Below are 21954 nucleotides of genomic sequence, written 5' to 3' on the forward strand. Positions count from 1 at the left end.
TTGTGTCCAATGGTTTGAGCCTCAATCACCACTCTGATATTCCTTGTCATTTCTCTCTGGACTTTGAAAGCAGTTTTAGCTGCAGTACCACAATGTCCTGACTCCTGAGGGGGAGGGGGGGTGCTGATATGCAGATTATTTAATATTTGAGTCACAGGCTTGTTTCCATTCCATGCCAGCTTGGAAAATCAACAATGGCGGACATTGTAAACAAAGTGGAAATGCAAATTTGGAACTGAAGACTGAAGAAGAGGAGGAATTATACAAAGTAGGGTGACATTGATGACATCACGATGAGGACAAAATCAGTTGAGCTGTTCCTGAGAGCAATTTCCATTAAAGCACCCAATATGACATGAAAGCCTGATTGTTCAAAATTGGTTATTTGTGGGGAAAGAAAACACATATGGGAGCCCCAAAAACACAAAAGAAATTGAAAAAGTTGAATGTTATGTTATAGGTCCTTTAAGGTATGTTATACGAGACCTTGCGCATGGCCTTGGTGTGGATGAAGTGCTCGTTGCACCAGACGCTGGAGTAGTTGTTGTTCTTCCACTGCATGTAGACATTGAGGTAGGTGAGGTGGTCGCTCTCAGGGACTGCAAACTTCTCCCTAACCTGGTCGCTCTCCTCCTCACGACCCTGTAGATAGGAGCAGATGGACTTGGTTATTTTCATACCAATGGCCTGGTAATTAATGTAATATATGTGTTTTTCTAGTAACAAAAAAGTGAAGTCAGAATTTGAAACACTAAGCACATAAAAAAACATGCATAGAAAGAGCAGCTCATCTTAAAGGGCCACTACGCCCCTTTTGCAACCAGATCTTATTTTAATGAGGTTTGTGAGACAAGAAACACTTTGCTGAAACACTTTTTATGTGGGTAATATGTGTTTTTAGATATTTTAATATTTCAAAGTGTCATGGACACTGGTCTCACTTCCTTCTGGACTACAGAAGGTGGGGTGAGTGCAGCAAAGCATTATGGTAATTGTAGTAATCTAGCAGTGAGACCAGTGTCCATGACGTTACTTTGAAATACTAAAATATCTAAAAACACATATTACCCACATAAAAACCCCAGGAAAGTGTTTCTTGTCTCACAAACCTCATTAAAATAAGATGACGAAAACAGCCAATCTACATTGCACCACAATGCAATGCGTTGTGAGCTTATAGTTAAAGATAAGCTATTTCCGGCTACAATATTTGGTATAGAAGGAGGGGACCAAGTATGGGACCTTGGGGGAGCACGGTCGACAAAGTAGTGTTTAAGACAGAAGACCGGTACCTTGGGCCTGTAGAAGATGGCCGGCACCGACAGCATGGAGACGATGATGAGGATGTCGGCGCTGCAGCCCATGTCACACGACACGATCAGCATCTTGGACAGAGCCGGGTCCAGGGGGAACTCCACCATCAGGCGACCCGTCGGCGTCAGAGCACCTAAACGGGAACACAAGGTAAATGGTAAATAGTGCATTTATACAGCGCCTTTATCCAAGGCGCTTTACAGAGATTGTGCATTACATTCAATGATTCAACCATTCACACACACATTCATACACCGATTGCGGCAGAAGCCATGCAAGGTACCAACCGGCACATCGGGAGCAATTTGGGGTTCAGAGTCTTGCCCAAGGACACTTCGACATGTAGACAGGAGGAGCCGGGATTCGAACCTCCGACCCATGGATCATTGGACGACCTGCTCTACCTCCTGAGCCACAGTCGCCCCCCCAGGTTACACACATACTGTACACACACACACACACACACACACACACACACAAACACACACACACACACACACACACACACACACACACACACACACACACTAAGGCTGTACCCTAGCCCTTATTTTAGGACTCGAACTTCGGCAGGAATTTTCGAGTGAACATTCGGACCATTTGTTTCTAATTAATTAAAAAAATAACCGTCTCGATCAGAGCGTCTGAGTAGCAGTTTTCGGAAGGTCGGGGGAGCAGTCGGTTTGGGGGGGTTCCCCGACGGCTGCGCGTCGCTTCCTCCTCTGACAGAGGAGAAGCGAGTAAGCGACGCCGTCAGAAGCCCCCTTGCTCTGGAAGGCCCCCTCACTCAGACACACAACGTGTGTTGTTGCGACAATAACATACAGCCTACCGGTATGTAAGAGGAATATAAACACAAGACTGTGGCGCAAAACTTCATATTTACCCTGCTCTAATGCAACAAAACTGTCTTCTTCCACACTTCCACAAAGCAGATCTTCCGTGACCGTTTTGCTTAACAATGATCAGAGTTCACTCCTTTTTGCTATCATGCTAGAGCGCATATGCTAATATATTATGGCTGCTAGTAAGAAAAGCGATCATGCTGGCGTGTGTGTTTGTGTGTGTGTGTGTGTGTGTGTGTGTGTGTGTGTGTGTGTGTGTGTGTGTGTGTGTGTGAGAGAGAGAGAGAGACGCGTCAGTCTCCAATCACCAAATGAATGTGCACAGCAGAACAATAAGGGGAGATTTCTTTAAAAAATCATAACTTCTGACAGGAATGCACTAGAAACTTACTTTTTTTACCTGTTCATGTCGCATTCTCGCCGAGATATATTTTCAAGTTAAAAATAAATAAATAATAAAAACAAAATAGATTTTTTAATAAAATTTATATTAAAAAAACGAATGGTTCAAGGCCATTAATTAAGATTCGAGTGCCAACCCTAACGAGCGAACATTCGAACCTTGAATGTTTGGGGACAGCCTTAACACACACACACACACACACACACACACACACAGAGAGAGAACGAACAAATCCAAAATAAATATAATATAAGGAAGAGCATCCTTTGGGCGAGTAGCTTCCTGACCACAGGGAGCTCTGCTGGCATGGAGGGATAGGAGGAGATGGAATAAACGTTTGTCTGTCACTGTGACAGAAACCGCTGACAGTTGGAGGATACTTTGATTATCTAAACCGAGGAGGGCGAACGAACATGGCTGAAAAACTTCTGTTCTGATGTTAATGATTAGATGAAAAGAGTGTAAGAGGCTTATGAAGTGTGCGCGTTGTGTGTGTGTGTGTGGGGGGGGGGGGGTGAGAGGCAGAGAGGCAGAGCAGGGCCAGGTAAGCTTTAATCAGACATAATCTGCTGTTAACACACCATACAGGGTACCGTCAAAAAGTCCGCCCCCCTCCCCCCCCCCCCAATCCCTAAATCCCAGCGAATCGGGCTAAGATGAGACAGGAGATGAGACCCCACCAGTCAAATCACACAGGATCAGGTACTAGGCAATTACTCCAGCGACTAAGCCCCCGGCTCCATCCCTGCTTGTGCTGCCTCTGTAGCATCAGTGCAGGACCCCCCTCATAGAGGGGCCCCCCCCACCCCCCAGAGCCCCCCCCCCACACACACACACACACACACAGGCTACCACCTGCAGTATGTGTGGCGTCAGCATCTGTAAGCATCATCATAAAAAAAAAACTAATCAAAAACATGAGTGTGTCACATCTTAATCCTAAAAGAAACCAAGTTTATTCCTATAGGTTTCCCTGTGTGTGTGTGTGTGTGTGTGTGTGTGTGTGTGTGTGTGTGTGTGTGTGTACACACTGTATGTATGTATCATATATATATTCTGTAAGATAAGGACCACCACCTGGGCCAGCCTAGCGGTCCAGGCACAAGGTGACAGCGTGTGCAGGGTTCGAGTCCCGATCCCGACGACCTTTCCCGCGTATCTTCCCTTTTCTTATTTCGACATCAGGCCTAAATGGGTTAAACAACAACAAAAAGGAGCATCACCTGACCTGTGTTGTCGAGCGCTCCCAGGATCCACAGCTGGTACATGGAGTTGAGCATGTTGTCTTCGGGCGGCGGGTCCATGAAGTGGAACTGCAGGAGGTCCTGGACGCCCAGAGACTTCAGCAGCAGCACCACGTTGGACAGGTTGGTCCGCTGGATCTCCGGGATGGTGGTGGTCAACATCTCGTTCTTATAGGCGCTCTGGGTGTACAGTCTGTAGGGAGGAGAACATCATAAACATCTCAACATCTCCTTCTTATAAGCGCTCTGGGTGTACAGTCTGTAGGGACCCAAAGAGAAGAACATAAACATCTCAACATCTCCTTCTTATAGGCGCTCTGGGTGTACAGTCTGCAGGGAGGAGAACATCATAAACATCTCAACATCTCGTTCTTATAGGCACTCTGAGTGTACAGTCTGTAGGGACCCAAAGAGAAGAACATAAACATCTCAACATCTCCTTCTTATAAGCGCTCTGGGTGTACAGTCTGTCAGGGACCCAAAGAGAAGAACATTAACAGGATGGTGGTGGTCAACATCTCGTTCTTATAGGCACTCTGAGTGTACAGTCTGCAGGGAGGAGAACATCATAAACATCTCAACATCTCGTTCTTATAGGCACTCTGAGTGTACAGTCTGTCAGGGACCCAAAGAGAAGAACATAAACATCTCAACATCTCGTTCTTATAGGCACTCTGAGTGTACAGTCTGTCAGGGAGAAGAAGAACATAAACATGGTGGTGGTGGTCAACATCTCGTTCTTATAGGCACTCTGAGTGTACAGTCTGTCAGGGACCCAAAGAGAACAACATAAACATCTCAACATCTCGTTCTTATAGGCACTCTGAGTGTACAGTCTGTCAGGGACCCAAAGAGAACAACATAAACATCTCAACATCTCGTTCTTATAGGCACTCTGAGTGTACAGTCTGTCAGGGACCCAAAGAGAAGAACATAAACAGGGAGGGAGTTACTCTGAATCTAAATGACCCGCTGGAATTTTGTTCATTTACCATAAACTAACAAAATGCACATAGACCACTTCTCCACCGGTTGGGAACGGGTTCAGTTCATTTTGGTTCTTAGTCCATGAGCCAGAGCTCCAAAATTGGTGGTAAAAACTAGACCCTATATTAAATTGTTTATAGGACCAATACAAGTAAATGAATACATGATAACCCTTCCACAGTAGTAGCTTTTTCATATTTTCGATTATTTTGCATATTTTCCTACATAATGACTCATTTGCATATTTAAAAATGTAAAATTTGTAATACAATAAATCATTGTCTTCGTGTAAGTACTCAATTGGGGAAGTTTAATGGTGATAACAATCTAATATAGGTATGGTTTTGCTACACTCAATTCATAATTAACGTTTCAATTTTAGAGCTCTGGCTCATGGACTAAAAACCAAAAAGACCCATTGGGAACCAACCGGTGGAAAAGGGGCCAGAGAGGGATGAGTTTACTTCATGCCACCCTGTTGGAATCCGTTCTAGTAGGTGGCACAAATGTGATTTATTACCATTATTACAAAGTGACACCGCTATTGCAATGAATGGAGAGGCACAGACAGGACAGGACGCTAGCTTGTCCTAGTACTGTCTGTGAGCAGCCATTGTTGATATGCTACCTAAAAGTGAAATGCCAAAGTTACCGTTTTAATCATTAAAGTTTTAACCTGGGTTAGCCCTCTCAAGTGTGCACTAAATATTTAAGTGTGTGGTTGTATAAGGTTGAAGCTAGCTATGCTGTGTATTGTGTGTGTGTGTGTGTGTGTGTGTGTGTGGTCACAGCTAGGGAGGCCTTTGAGTGGGTAAATTATGCACATTATACAGTGGAATATGGCTTACTCTCTCCCCTCTATGTACCGCATATACCCATCAACCGCCAGTCAAAGCCCTCAGCTATACTCATTGTCAGGCTCACAAACCAATTCTTCACAGATCCACAGTTAGTTGTGTGTGTGGGGGTAGTGTGTGGGGCGGATTTCATGGCATGCTAGCTTTCATAAGCATCCCAGCTCATTAGCCCATTTTGGGTGGGAACCCCTTTTGGTGTTAGCATTATGATATGCTTTAGCTAGTGAAAAATAGCAGATGAGCTTGTAGGTCTGCTATCACTGACATAGAAACATTTTTCAGAAAACTGTCATTTTCAAACAGACATTTTTAGAATCTGATCTCAGGTCAGAATGGGTTAACGATGCAAAAGGTAGCGCGTATTTGTGTGCGAGTGTCACACACTGCATCTCCGCTAGCCAAATGTGGAAGACAGGGGGAGAAAAGGTCTGGTGAATACCAGTGACAGGGCCTTTTGTGGTACATTTTCCACACTGTAAACAAAGTTAACCCATTTAGGCCTGGGAAAAAAAGTATTCTAAATCCTGACAGTTTTCTGAAATACCTATGTTTCTAGGCCTATATCACTCAATATTTAAATTAATGTTTAATTTAATAAAAATGATCTGTAATTGGCCTCCGAAAATATGTTGTTCCAGGGACCCTCCAAAAGCAAAGATTTGAGTTAAAAGCGTTCGTTCTGAAAAAATATATTCCAAATTTGAGGCACATTTTGACAAATTTTAAAAAATAGCAGACCTACAAGCTTGGCGCGCTATGAGCTTGTAGATCTGCTATTTTTCAATAGCTAAAGCATAACATAATGCTAACACCAAAAGGGGTTCCCGCACAGAATGGGTTAAACAGCATGAAATCCTCCGGGGATTAGAAAATCTGTCCCCTCTCTCTCTCTTCCTCCGACAGTCTTGAAAGAATTGGACACGTCGCAGATCAGAGCCCTGCCAGGACACACCGTTTGAGAAGGAAGCTGATCTCCATCAGAGCAAGAGGATGAAAACATTCTGCTCAAAATGTCCTTATTTGGTTTTTCTGGCATTCGAGAGGATGCATAAAAGACTTCGGCGAAATGCGAGGCTTAACAGAGATTAGCGTGTTTCAGGTGGTTTCATTCTCTATGTGGGCTGAAATAGCCATTAACCCGTTTTGGACTGATTTTGATTTTAAAAAAAGGCTTCTAAATCCTAATAGTTTTCTGAAAAACCCATGTTTCTGTGTGTCAGTTGTGCTCAACCTTTTTCATGTCAAGGACCCCCAGAATGATCTCTATTGGGCCACGGACCCCATCTCAAAATATGTAGTTCAGGGACCCCCCAGAAGCCAATATTTTCATTAAAGATGTTCGCTCTGAAATATATATTCAATGATTTAAGCCACATTTTAACGATTTTTCAAAAATAGCACTCGGTGGTGCGCTATGAGCTTATAGATCTGCTATTTTTCAATAGCTAAATTATAACATAATGTTTAAAACACCAAAAGGGGTTCCCGCCCAGAATGGGTTAAATAAAGGAGGAATAAGACGCATGCGATTCAGTGGGTGGTTCCACCCCGGCCTCAACAGGACGCGGCAAAAGAAATGGAATAGGACAAACTAGGGATGACTTCCTTTGTCAGAAGAAGCACAACATATTCTATTCCACACCTTTTGCATTCCCTTCGCTATTTAAAACACTGGTGATGACCTTCAAGGCAATGGCACACATTCAGGGTATGATGCATAGGCATTTTAACAGTTTGACGGCCGCTAATTGTTTAATCTAGAGTTCGATGGTGCTTATTACGACATTCCCGCTTTTTGTTTTATGTGTTTAATCCGCTGTATTGTAATAATTAAAAAGAAACTCCGTCTTTGCCGAGGAGCTGGAGACGAGACCTTCATGTTATGATGACAAAACCGGAAATCAACACATGCTGTGGGCTGCTAGGGTTTCTGGGAAATTGAGGCCAATGCAAATGAATGGGGTACAACTCCTCATGGAGGCGGGTCTTGTGGGGCGGTCTTGCGGCGCACCAAGATGGCGGGTGGTGCGATCGTAACAAACGGAGGAACCTTTTTTCGCCGGATTTTCACGGATCAAAAGCCCAAATAATTCAGCGTATGCTCTAAAGGTAATAAAACAATCTCGGCAGTGTACAATATTTGATTAAAATGCGGGTTACGCGTTTTATGGAGTCAAACTGTTAAGAAAAGACTATAGCACCGTCTTATAAATTTGGAGGAACAACTGTAATTCGGTTCATTTCACAATACCAATATGTAATATTAACTTAGGTGAATGGACTAACCACCATGTATTTATGATGCATTTGAAGTATTTGATCTTATTTTGTGATATCTGTAAATTAGTTTTTGCTTTTTGTATGTGTATTATTCTGTGAGTATCCCAGGAAGAATAGCTCTTGCCATGCAGGTGTAACAGCTAATGGTGATCCAAAATAAACTCAACCCATCGCTACCCAAGCAGGAAGCCTGTCCCTAAAACAAGCAGGAAGTCTGTCCCTAAAACAAACACCCTGTCACCCTTGTAGTATGCAGTTGTAGTATGCAGACTATGCACTATGCAGATATATGTTGGTTGCTTGTTCACATATTTGAACACATGTGTATATTTAGATACGGTTTTGCTTGTCTACAAATGGATAAGTATGTTGTTTAGATAGCATGTTTAGACTTTAGGAGGGCCTTTCGAGCCGCAAGTGGAGCCTGCAGTTCTACCGTTGCCCAGCGGTGGAGCCTGCAGATCCGTTGCGGCTCAAGAATCCACCACTCCTGAATGAAGTGTCTGGTTCTGGGAGTCTGGTGCAACGCACAGGTCCTCGCGGTAATCCTGGTGAAAGCAGGAGTGGACCTAGTGAGACGTAGGAGGGGCCCGGACAGGAGGCTACCCACAGAGCCTAGTCCCTCCACATGCCAGAATAGTACCTCTCAGTCCCGGCATAGTAGTTCCGGAGTGGTTCCAACGGATTGTGTGGCCCTGTCTTTCCCTAGTGGGTCTGATCGAGGGTAGCTACTGGGACGTAAGTCGGGACTTGATCACCCCCGGCTGGGTCACCCGAGTGAGGGGTATGATGTTGAGAGACCCGAAACCAGGGGCGGCCTTAAGGATCGGGAGGCCCCGTTCATGACGTCATCATTTTAATAATTAATAATTAAAAGAAAAAGAAAAAAAACTTTTTTCTTTTCTTTTTTTTTTGTCAGTGTGTATTATCGGACTTCAAAGCATGAACAGCGTACACAGCCAAGTAGAAAATACACAAAAGCAGCTTGCTTGATTAAACATTTTTTTACTTTAAGGTATAACTGGAAGGCAGCATTGGCTATACAATGATGCAATCGCAACTGTCAGCGCTGCTAGTGCAGTGAGTGCACACACTGGGAAGTGGGAACAATTACAACCAAACAACACACTATACTATTTACATAGATTGTTACCTGTAACACTGCCCTGGGCCTGTGCGCCCAGCTCTGCCAGAGCGCTGGTTGGCGTTGGCCTGGCTGATGGGGTACACCTGCAGGGCGTCCATTCCAATGCGAGGGTTGAACACCTGGAACAAACAGACACCCAACAACAGTGAGTGAACAATAAAGAGGCAGTGTGTTAGCCTGGTCAAATTATTAACCCCTTTTGGTGTTTTAAACATTATGTTATAATTTAGCTATTGAAAAATAGCAGATCTACAAGCTCATAGCGCGCCACCGAGTGGCGCACTACGAGCTTGTAGGTCTGCTATTTTTGTTTTATTGTGAAAATATTTATTTCAGAAAACTGGAGGATTTAGAAGATGTTTTAGTTCAGGCCTAAATGGGTTAAAGAACAACTTAGAAATAAGAGAGCGGTTCAAAGTGGCTCACCTTGAGTTTACAGTATCCGGCGTCCACGACAAACATGATTCCATCCACAGTCAACGACGTCTCAGCGATGTTGGTAGCTACGATGCATTTCCTCACTCCATCTGGTGCCTAACCAACCATGTGTAGTAGAAGAAGAAGACATCAGAAACTAAGACCATTTCAATGAACTTCATTGCCTGGATAATATAAATGTAAACACAGAACACAGGAATGGAATATGCCTTCTAAGACAAACAAATCAGGATAAGGTGAGAGACCTTTTGGAAGATTTTTGCCTGTAGGTCAGAGGGCAGCTGGGAGTAGATGGGAAGCACGGCCAGAGCAGGAGCACTTTCCAGGTCCTCTAACCGCTCAATGATCTGATCCGAGGTCACCTGCAAGGGCACAGGTCAAAGGAACAGTGTTGGACAAGGGCACAGGTCAAAGGAACAGTGTTGAACAAGGGCACAGGTCAAAGGAACAGTGTTGAACAAGGGCACAGGTCAAAGGAACAGTGTTGAACAAGGGCACAGGTCAAAGGAACAGTGTTGAACAAGGGCACAGGTCAAAGGAACAGTGTTGAACAAGGGCACAGGTCAAAGGAACAGTGTTGAACAAGGGCACAGGTCAAAGGAACTGTGTTGAACAAGGGCACAGGTCAAAGGAACTGTGTTGGACAAGGGCACAGGTCAAAGGAACAGTGTTGGACAAGGGCACAGGTCAAAGGAACTGTGTTGGACAAGGGCACAGGTCAGAGGAACTGTGTTGAACAAGTTTCCGGTTCACATAAAGTTAAATTTATTCTCTGAAGTATCGTGGTGTTTGCTTGCCAACACCATAAATCTACAAGCTAGTGAGGCAACATTTTAGCTTTTAGATCTGTCATTTTTGGCAAAACCTTCATGCCAGAGCATAATAAAAGTTGTAGTGGTTCTTCTGCCCTGAGGCTTTTCAATTTGCAATCAGCATAATTATTTATATTTTTCTCATATTTTCTCATTTTTATAGACCCAAAACTGGTCAGTGCAATTCAGAATTGTGATGAACAGGAATGTAAACACGCTAATCGCACATTGGAGAGTTTTAGAAAGCTTTGGCCATGGTTTCACGAAGTTGTTCCAGGAACGTGTTGTTCTGTGGCTTTTGAGCTACATTTGTTGAGGTAGGATGAACCATACTTAAAAAAGAATATGTAAAATAAAAGTAAAATGTATTTTCTGGTCTTGGTATACGTTATACGTAATCATAGGTTACGTAATTTACGTTGACAACAATAAAACAATAAACCTATATACAGGCCTTATCCTTTAACTATTTAAGTCCTATGAACTACGTATGACAATGTGTTATTGTACAACCTCACAACGCATTGCTATGCACTATGCACCATGTTGTGAGCTTGTAGATCTGATATTTGTCTATGTTTGTGTGACACTGTAGTATGACGAAGTATAATGTTTCTGCCTGACAGCAACGATATGGTAGAAGCAGCATGGTGGCCACCAGGGCGGCGCCTCACCTCAATGTCCTCCTGACCGGGCATGAAGATGAGGATGTCTCCACACATCCCACTGAGGTGGATCTGAAGAGCCTGCTTCACGGACGCCTCCACATAGTCTTCCTGAGGTGTCTGCACATCACATCACATCACATCACATCACATCACATCACATCACATCACATCACATCGATTAGGAAACCATCAAAATAAGCAACGACACAAAAACACACTTGTGAGTTGTGTGTGCGTGCTTCAACACTGCAAAAGTGTTCATTTAAGTATTTTAAGTGACAATCAACACATCAGTTTTTAAAAGACTTTGAATATTGTTCAGGAAATAATCAACTGATAATATAATATGATCCTCCTAGTGTCTTTGTCTTTTGTGTTTTTGACTTTGATCCTCCTAGACTAGAGGGAAATGATACCGTACGTTCTCCTCAGACAGTGTATATAAGCTCTGTATCTGGTTAATTGCAGGAGGATCTGATTCAGGATTCGCGGGGGCCCGCTGATTCGCGGGAGCCGCCAACATTTACGTTGGGTCCCGCTGGCTCCCGTTCCCGTTGCAGCCCTCGAGTGTGATCCATAATTCCATAAAAATATCATCAAACATGTTTGAAAATGATGGGAGGGTTCAGATTGGATATTTGACCACTCACAGATCAGGGGGAAAAAACGCACTCCGTGTGCAATTTAGTGTCATTTCTAACAAGAAAAGAAAACTCCGGGACGACGGGTCCCGAAGCCATTTCCCGGGCGGGAAATGACGTGAGCTGTACACAGGAATCCCAGATCCCTGGATCCTGGGATTAACCATGCTATGCCTATTCAAAACAATAATTTAACTAAAAAGGTACCTTGCTGAACAAGATGTCCACTGGGAACGTTCTTCCTGGAATGTGGAATATGGGGACGTTGCCAAAGAACGATGCAAACTTATCCGAGTCCATCGTAGCGGAGGTGACTATGAGCTTCAGGTCAGAACGTCTGGACACAACCTGGAGGTCAAGGGTTAACAGAAAAGTGTAAAAATGTAAACAAAACAAAGTCACAAGTCAGCAGTATGATGAACTACAGTAATAACAAGACGCCACCACCACCACAAAGACAGAAATGTGGCATAAGTTACATCATTATTCACACGGCTGACATTTTGCTCTCAATTAATACAGGTGTGTAATTAATACCCCCATGCACGGTGTGACTTAACCCATTTAGGCCTGACGTCGAAATAAATAAAAGTCTTCTGAAAGAATATATATTCAAAGATTTGTGCCACATTTTAATGATTTTTCAAAAATAGACCTCGTAGCGCGCCACTATGAGCTTGTAGATCTGCTATTTTTCAATAGCTAAAGTATAACATAATGCTTAGTTAAAACACCAAAACGGGTTCCCGCCCAGAATGGGTTTAACCCATTTAGACCCGAGTTAAAAACATTCACTTTGAAAGAATATATATTCAAAGATTTGCGCCACATTTTTAAGATTTTTCAAAAATAGCAGACCTACAAGCTCGTAGCGCGCCACTCGGTGGTGCACTATGAGCTTGTAGATCTGCTATTTTTCAATAGCTAAAGTATAACATAATGCTTAGTTAAAACACCAAAACGGGTTCCCGCCCAGAATGGGTTTAATACTCCGTGATGGGAAACCCCACCCCGCCAGAGTATTAACCCATTTTGTGCGGGAACCCCTTTTGGTGTTAGCATTATGCTATGCTTTAGCTATTGAAAAATAGCAGATCTACAAGCTCATAGCGCGCCACCGAGTGGCGCGCTATGAGCTTGTAGGTCTGCTTTTTTTTGAAAAATCGAAGAACCACTGACATAAAAACACAGCTTTTTCAGAAAACTGTCAGGATGTAGAAGACATTTTTAGAATCTGATCTCAGATCAGAATGGGTTTAATACTCAGTGATGGGAAACCCCACCCCCCAGTATTAAGTAAAAGCTAAATGTCTGGCGTGTGAATATGGTTAACTCATTGGGTGTTGTTGGCTATTGTGACCTCTGACCTCACGTAGGAGGCCGAACAGCACGTCCGTGTTCAAGGAGCGCTCGTGAGCCTCGTCCATGATGACAGCACTGTAGTGGTCCAGGTCAGACTCTCTCAGAGACTCTCTGAGCAGGATGCCATCCGTCATGTACTTGATGACGGTCTTCTCTGACGTGCAGTCCTCGAAACGGATCGCATAGCCCACCTGCAGCACATGGTCAGAACCATCAACTGACTGGACCAACCTTTGTTTAACCACTAGATGGCAGTGTTGAGCAGCATATGATTCCATAATGCAGGGGTTCCCAAACTTTTTCATGTCAAGGACCCCGAAATTGACACTAATTAGCCCCGCAGACCCCCATTTGAAAAGATATTCCAGGGACCCCCCCATAAGAGAAGATTTTTACGGCTCTAGCAGTGATTCTCAACCCATTTCATTTCAAGGACCACCAGTTTGACATGCATATTAGTCTAGACTAGACCTCCATTTAATGGCATTTCTATCTCTGGGACCCCAATTTATATTGTAAAATCAATGTTAATTTAACAAATGGAACCAAATGGACCCTAACGCATCCATTTGGTTCCATTTGTACACTCTCAGAGTTACAGACCCATAAGGGTCCACTTATTATTATTATTATTATAATAAGTCCCCCTGGAACTCCCTCAAGGACCCCTGGGGGTCCCCGGACCCCACTTTGGGAACCACTGCCATAACAGCAATAAGAAGATGCAAAGCGTATAGACGAGTAGATAAATGGATAAAGTAGCCTTGCCGAGCCGTGAGGCCCATAGGGACAGGAGCCTATCTCCTGTTTCTGTAGCGTGAGGCAGCTTGATGTACACCCCCTGGACATGACGCTAGTATGTCGCAGGGACTTACCCCCCAATCCAACCCTTGATGCTGAGTGTCAAGCAGGGAGGCACCGGGTCCCATTTTTATAGTCTTTGGTATGACCCGGCCAGGGATTGAACCCCGACCTCCCAGTCTCAGGGCGGACACTCTAACCACAAGGCCACTGAGCTGGTAGATAAATGGATAAGCTTTCACCATAATGGCTGCTGCCTCTGATATGATTGCCCATGTCTTACCTCCTCTCCCAGGTTACTGCCCAGCTCCTCACTGACTCTCTTTGCCACGCTCATGGCTGCCACCCTGCGGGGCTGGGTACAGCCCACCATGCCGTAGGAGGTATACCCGTCCTCGTGGAGGTACTGGGTCAGCTGGGTGGTCTTCCCACTGCCCGTCTCCCCCACCACAATCACTATGCTATTGTCCCTGGGGGGAGAAAAGGAAAAAAGACCACATGTAACACGATATATGTTTGTACACATGTATATATACTACCAGTAAGACGCCTTAAGGGTTGAGAAGCGACCGCAGGCCGTGGGGAAACAGACATACATGTACACACAGGAAGTCCCTGGCAGTGAAATTGACAAAAGCGATCCACGCGTTTGTGTGTGTGTGTGTGTGTGTGTGTGTGTGTGTGTGTGTGTGTGTGTGTGTGTGTGTGTGTGTGTGTGTGTGTGTGTATGTGTAGTGGCATGTCGCCCGTGTGTGTGACTGAATGGGAAGTCCCTGGCAGTTAGTATTGTTAAGCAAGTATTTCATAAGTACCTTATGATGTTCAGAAGTTGTTGTCTGACAGCAAATATAGGCAAGTATTGTCTTTGCTGCAAGAGGGTTTTGGTTTTAGCAAAGTGGCTGGTGGCCTCACTCTGGCCTTTCATGTGGTCTGCAAACTTCTGCTCTGTTCTGTTTGACAACAAATAAATACATTGTAAAATATGGGAAAACCAGCACTACAGTTTTTACCCAAATTAAACCTGGCGTCTTTATTTTTCTTTCCAAAAATGTCAAGATTTAATAAAAGAAAAAAAAGGTAACATAGCTAGTTAAAACACAACAAAACATAGAATAGGATGTTGTCATCATACTAAATGTGTCTTTACCTGTAGTCTACTTTGCCATCCTCGCCCACTTTGGATCCAGGATCGTCCTCTTTCTTCTTGACGCCCATAATGTCCCCCAACTTTGTACCTGCCAGTTCCCAGTGTTTGTGCTGTGCCTGAAAACATAGCAGTTATTTCCATACAAATACTTCACCAAATGAAGAAAACAAAGAATTTATATTCTCCAACGCCTTAGGACTTTTGGTACGAGTACCGGCAGTTCCTTCTGTTGTTTTTTACTTCTATGATTATGTGTGTCAAATGAACACTCAAGGGCATTACGCGCAATAGACAGGTCTACTATTTAAAATGAATGTAATGTAAATCTGCTGTGATAATTGTAATGTGTGAGTGTTTGTTGGCACTTGGCAGTATTGTAAACTGTAATTACTGAACCATATCTAACATCAATTATGGATAGTGAGACATTAGATAGAAGCCAATTACATTTTGACCGTGTCCTTTCACACCAAGTTTAATTGTATCTTCGGTGCGGCAAACTGTATTTTAAATATTATCGTTGTTAGACTACACTGTCCTACCTTCTTGCGTTCTTTCTGCTCACGATGTTTGCGAACCAGCTGGCTGCCCTTCCGAGAGATGATGGCCATGTCAGATGTGGGATCTTTCACCGGAATGACAGGTTCCGGCTGAAACATGTAAGTAAGTAAGTAAGTAATTACCGGTAAGTACATTTTATTTATAGAGCACTTTTCAAAACAAAGTTACAAAGTGCTGTACAGTAAAAACAACAATATAAACATTTATATATAAACAATTAAAACAAGGCACAAAGGAGCAAACACAACAAAGAATAAGAGCAGAAACATAAATTGACAAAAATGATGGTCAAAATAAAAGTTTACAAGATAAAATGTAACCTAAATAAGTGAGTTAAGACAAGTCAAGACCTTGAAACCTTCAACAGACTCTGCATGTTTAATTGAAAAGGGTAGGGCGTTCCACAGTGTGGGAGCAACCACTGCAAGCACACACACGCACACACGACACACGCACACACACACACACAGTTGGATTGACATGAATTTGAAATGAACCAATATAACCGGTGCTTACGGCTGCAAGTCTAATTTGCACTAATAGTGTAACTTGCCAAAAGTAACAGTCTAATCTACAAGCTACACGTTAGCTTCCAGTTAACTTAGTTAACCCATTTTGGGGTGGGAACCCCTTTTGGTGTTAGCATTATGTCATGCTTTAGCTATTGAAAAATCAAAGAACGACTGACTAGAAACATAGCTTTTTCAGAAAACTGTCAGGATGTAGAAGACATTTTTAGAATCTGATCTCAGGTCTAAATGGATTAACTTAGTAAACTTACCTGCTTGGTGAAAACTATTCTTCCATCCAGGAAAGGAGGCACCAGGTTGTGGACCAAGAGGTGAACCTTGGCAGCGTTGTCTTCCTCAAAGTCATCATCCACCTCCAGCCTCTGCACCACCCCGCTGGTAAGCATACGATTTGTTTCCCAACGCTCATTATCCTAAAACAAACACAGACACGCGTTGTGTGTGAGCGTTGTGTGTGAGCAGGCCACCATTGGACAGGTTAAGAAAATTGTGTCTGACCCCTCCCATGTTCTATACCCTGAGTATCGGCTAATGCCATCAGGTAGGAGGTACGAGGTCCATGCGTGCAAATACAATAGTATAATAATTCCGTTGTCTCTCTGTCAATCACACTCCTTAACAGAGTCCTTGCAGAGGGCAAACAGGGTAGGGGTCGAAGGTTATGAGGTGATGTTCTTAATTCATCTTCTGCACTAGGTATGTTGGGTGTGGTTTTTTAATGTTGTACGGGTCACTGTGTTCATTGTTGTCTTGTATTGTGTACTGTCTTGTATTGTATTTGTATGCGTATGCTGCAGGAAGGGTCCTTGGGGTCCAAGACAAATTTCTCTCTTGGGAGACAAAAATTAATCAATCAACTCTGCTCAGACAAACACTTCTCCCTCAAACACTTAGAATAAATGTACGTGTGTATAATACCACAAACGTACAAATGAATCAATGAATCTGTAACAGGACAAATAAATGATCAAAACAAGCAGCCAGGGATGACGTGCTGTACCTAGGGGTGGGTCCCGAATCTCGGGACCAAGTATGTACCGAACCGAACGTGCCTGGGTACCGGGTACCCATTACAATAATTCAATTTCGTCACACGATATTTATTTATTTTCTTCCCTTAATAGATGCGCAGGGAACAGAGCTGATCTACAAGCCTACATTGCGTTGCATTAGCGACGAGTTGTGGGCTTGTGGCTTGCAGAGGCGGAGCCATCTCTCGCTATGCCTGGCACTGAGGCAACATCATTATTAAAGTTTCTTAAACGTAATTTTCAAGTGAAGTTTATGGGAGGAAACTTTTAAGAGGGGACAGGAATCTTGCGCCTTGTCTGAGTCTTCACTGCATACGTGCGCAGCACGCTGGCTGCGCAGCATTGAATCAACATGAGACAAGGAGAGAAAGCGTTGGTGCACTCACTTCGAGTGCGCACCCGTGTGTGTGTGATCACGGTGTAGGGTCCAGATACCCAGTCTAACTTCGAGAGGTGGCGAAAAAACAACAAAAGATAGCCTACTTTGGGCAGCCCATGCACATTTCTGTTAGTAGCAAACCACAGCATGCAAGCCGCCTTTGTTTTCAATGATCCCCCATTGATGCACTGCCCCCTCCCCTTCATTAGCGATGCTAATTTACACAGTCAATCGTGTGTATGTTGCTCTCAGATCTCAGACATGCTTTTATTTGTTATTGGTAATAAGAGAAGTAGCCTACAACACTATTGCCCTGGGTAAATACAGAATCGATATTATATAGATACATTTAAAAGAATCACTATATTATCCACAAATGGCTCAATAAAGGAGAAGATGTTATACTATTCATTATACATGTCTTTAGTATACAGTATACACTCTGCTCTGACATGCCATGCAGACTGTGCACCACATGAGACTATCTTTTTATTTTTTTCTAGATTTGTGACTTTGTGTTGCAGTGATGTGTTGCATTGATGTTTATGTTGTGTAGTCTCTCAGGCATATTTGTTGTCATTGTCAGTAGTAGTAAGAGGTAACTGTAGTATCCACAAATGGCTCAACTGTTAAAGGAAAGGATGTTGGTCTATACTCTATTCATCTGTCTTAAATCGAAGTCTTAAAAATAAAAGCTTTGTGAAAAACAATTGACCTTAAGTTTATACCATTTATCTTTTTACTATATTATCCACAAATGGCTCAACTGAATGAGGAGGAAGAGTATGTTACACTATTTATTCATTACATGTCTTAAATTGACATTGAGCTTTTTTGTTAAACATTTGACCTCTTTTATATCATTTTGTAACCGAAATAGGGAACCGTTAAGAACCAGAATCGATAAGCAGAACCGGAATCGGTACCGGACTCGAAAAAATCCTAACGATACCCATCCTAGCTGTACCTCATTGATTTGTCGTCTGTGCGCAGATATACGTTTCTGTGTCTGCTTCTGAAGGATCTGCTCTCTCTTCTTCACATATTCTTCAGAGGTGGAAGCCAGAGCGTTGTGGAACTCATCGGAGCCTTCATCCATCATGTACCAGTCTCTGTCAGCTTGCTGTAAACGATCACAGAAAGATTACAAAAAAGACAAGACAAAGTTCCCCCATTCAAAACAAAGGATCATTCAGCTAGATAAACAGAGGCAAAAATGACACCACATCATAATGTTTGAATTCATACATGACTATATTAACCCATTTTGAGCGGGAAGTTGGGAACCCCTTTTGGTGTTAGCATTATGTTATGCTTTAGCTATTGAAAAAGCTTGTAGGTCTGCTATTTTTGAAAAATCGAAGAAAGACTGACATAGAAACATAGCTTTTTCAGAAAACTGTCAGGATGTAGAAGACATTTTTTTAATCTGATCTCAGGTCAAAATGGGTTAAGGATCTAGCTGAGTTATTCAAATGTTTGACTGTCAGGAAAACATAATTATGACTGACGAGTTTAATCCGAGAAAGTGATTCAGAGATCGACAGAGACACGCAGGAACGCGGTCATGCACGAAGGGGGATTGTTGGAGCCAGGAGTGTAAATGACGGCAGGGTACAGTACGGTAGGTGCTCACAACCGCATATACCTGTATTTTAAAATGCCAATTGAATGACATTATTTTGAGGATACAACCGGAGTGCTAGTGTAGGAACAATTCACAGAGTGTCAGATTGGATATCGAACGTTAGGATTAGGACCTAGGGTTGTGTTCTACTGTAACTCTCACCCCCCCCCCCACACACACACACACACAGTGACACACACACGCACACACATACACACACACACACACACACACACACACACACACACACACTGTGTCAAGCACTCAAGCAGGACAATTACCTTCTGATCTTCCTCCCATTGCTCCTTCTCTTCCTCATTATCAAACATAATTCCCTCCTCGCCACCCTCCTTCCTGCCTGAGCCATAACAGAGAATGAGAAAGATTCTGATTAAACATACTGTACTTTGGGTACATAATATGGTTTGAAATTGTATCTTTGAAAAACAATGAACTGGTGTACAACACATCCACCAAAGCTGGGTTCAGAAGATGCAGGATAAAGAAATAAGGAAGTAATTATACAGGATGCCTAATAAAGGTCCATATTACCAGAAACATTGTAAATAAGCAAATTTAATTGGGAGCAGTGTGGATATTTATTATTCCTTCTGAAATAGTACCTTTCCCTTGCGATAGACGAGGCGTAGATCCTAAATGCTTCCTGTCGTTGGCCCACTCGTTATACTTATAGGAGGGGGTGGGCAGAGGTGTGTCATCGGGGTAACGGCCTCTGACTGACCTAAAGTACAGACCACACAAACATTCATTATGTAATAATAATAATAACTAGAACTGCACTCTGTCGAGTGCATACTTGCTTGTTGCACACTAGTAGGCCATAAATGGCCAACTAGTGCGCAAGCAGAGCGCGCAAGTACTTTCGACCGCTGTAAACTGTTAAATCACAGTATCTCTGTGAAGGAACGTTTGAAATGTATAATCATTAGGTGTAACTATTTGCTACCTACCTACTTTATGCATATAAACACCTAGTATTATTAAGTATGGTTCAAGTTTCTATCTATATACGTATACTATGTACATAATCAGTAAAAAATAAAATAGCAAATTGTGCCTGATCTGCTGGGACCAGAGTACGTGGTGTGTATATGTATGACTAGCTCTTAATGATGACGTAAGAAATATGGTCATTTGTGGTCGTTTGGTCCCAGCAAACCAGGCACAGATTTGCTGTTTTCTTGCATAAACATCAAATGGCGGGACGGCTGGCCCGGGTTTTGGTGAAAAGTAACCACAGTATACCGCTAATCAATTTACAACTACATACTCTATATAGTATATGTATATGTATACGTATATGTATACGTGTGTCTTACGTCATCATTGAGAGCTAGTCATACTTATACTATATACATAATCAGTAAAAAATAAAATAGCAACTTGTGCCTGATCTGCTGGGACCAGAGTACGTGGTGTGTATATGTATGACTAGCTCTAAATGATGACGTAAGAGATATGGTCATTTGTGGTCGTTTGGTCCCAGCAAAACAGGCATATACTATATATAGTATATATAGTATATATAGTATATATATAGTATATAGGCATATACTATATACTATACATAATACATATACTATATAGAGTGTGTAGTTGTAAGTTGATTAGCGGTATACTGTGGTTACTTTGCGCCTAAAACCGTGACAGCTGTCCCGCCATTTGATGTTTATGCAAGAAAACAGCAAATCTGTGCCTGGTTTGCTGGGACCAAACGACCACAAATGACCATATTTCTTACGTCATCATTAAGAGCTAGTCATACATATACACACCACATACTCTGGTCCCAGCAGATCAGGCACAATTTGCTATTTTATTTTTACTGATTATGTATATAGTATACGTATGACTAGCTCTAAATGATGACGTAAGAGATATGGTCATTTGTGGTCATTTGGTCCCAGCAAAACAGGCACAGATTTGATGTTTTTCTGCATAAACATCGAATGGCGGGACAGCTGTCACGGCGGAAGAGACCGGGCGAAATTATTACTTGCGCGCTCTGCTTGCGCGCTCTGCTTGCGCGCTCTGCTTGCGCAAGTAATAAAACTTTATTTGTAAAGCACCTTTCATGACATGAAATGCAGCTCAAAGTGCTTTACAGAGCAATGGAGAAAAAAGAAAAGAAAAGCAAGGCAACGACATTAAAAAACAAGCAGTAATGCAATACAGTGAGGACATGAATAACAAAAAATAAAAGATCAATTAAAAGCAATGTTGTAGAAGTGGGTCTTGAGCTGTGCTTTAAAAATGTCTACAGAGGCTGCCTGTCGAAGGTACAGTGAGAGTTTGTTCCATGCCGTCGGCCCGTAGAAGCAAAAAGCTGCTTCCCCGTATTGTTTAGTTGCCATTTTTTTAGGCAAAGCCTAGGTCATGAAGAAACCAACAACAATCAAATGATGTAGTTAAAGTCTAGATGCATGGTGTACTGTTAGAACATGTCTGGAATATTTTCAAAAGCCTGTTAAATATGACAGATAATGATGCATCATCTCAGAAGATTATTGTTATGTCCGGGATCTAAACTCGTTTTGTCTTGCAGTCTCGAGATATGAATATGATTTTTGTGAAATCTCCCGGGGGCACTCTACGTCTCTATTCTGAAAAAATCCATGGGCACGGCCCAAACTACAGTTTACCGAGAGGAGCCCCCCATCTAACAAGTTTGTCAGCAGTCTGACAAAATAGTTCAATTAGATTATTAGATTAAATGATAATATAATAAATTTCACTATATATCTCAGAAAAATGTATAAAGCAGTTGAATCAATAATTTGTAATGTATCTTTTCATGAAATTATGTAGTTAATTTTGTTCACTCCCCCTCCTTCAAATGAATTGTAACCGAGACGACTC

The 21954-nt window shown here is 42.7% G+C and overlaps 1 protein-coding gene across 1 annotated transcript in view; it reads right to left on the reverse strand.

Annotated features, from left to right (window-relative positions):
• dhx38 (DEAH (Asp-Glu-Ala-His) box polypeptide 38) overlaps positions 1-21954 on the reverse strand; it is a 36337-nt gene that overhangs the window by 9478 nt on the left and 4905 nt on the right. The window contains exons 6-22 of the mRNA XM_083759936.1: positions 19698-19816; positions 19356-19432; positions 18415-18570; positions 16289-16450; positions 15489-15596; positions 14947-15062; positions 14612-14749; positions 14083-14269; positions 13004-13189; positions 11844-11984; positions 11002-11112; positions 9761-9877; positions 9504-9611; positions 9084-9196; positions 3791-3999; positions 1293-1447; positions 487-642 (exon numbers count right to left, since the gene is read on the reverse strand). Of these exons, the coding sequence (XP_083616062.1) occupies positions 487-642; positions 1293-1447; positions 3791-3999; positions 9084-9196; positions 9504-9611; positions 9761-9877; positions 11002-11112; positions 11844-11984; positions 13004-13189; positions 14083-14269; positions 14612-14749; positions 14947-15062; positions 15489-15596; positions 16289-16450; positions 18415-18570; positions 19356-19432; positions 19698-19816 (2359 nt within the window). The remainder of the gene's footprint in view (positions 1-486; positions 643-1292; positions 1448-3790; positions 4000-9083; positions 9197-9503; positions 9612-9760; positions 9878-11001; positions 11113-11843; positions 11985-13003; positions 13190-14082; positions 14270-14611; positions 14750-14946; positions 15063-15488; positions 15597-16288; positions 16451-18414; positions 18571-19355; positions 19433-19697; positions 19817-21954) is intronic.

This window comes from Protomyctophum parallelum, assembly GCF_964188405.1.
Source record: "Protomyctophum parallelum genome assembly, chromosome: 2".
In the NCBI taxonomy this organism is placed as follows: Eukaryota; Metazoa; Chordata; class Actinopteri; order Myctophiformes; family Myctophidae; genus Protomyctophum; species Protomyctophum parallelum.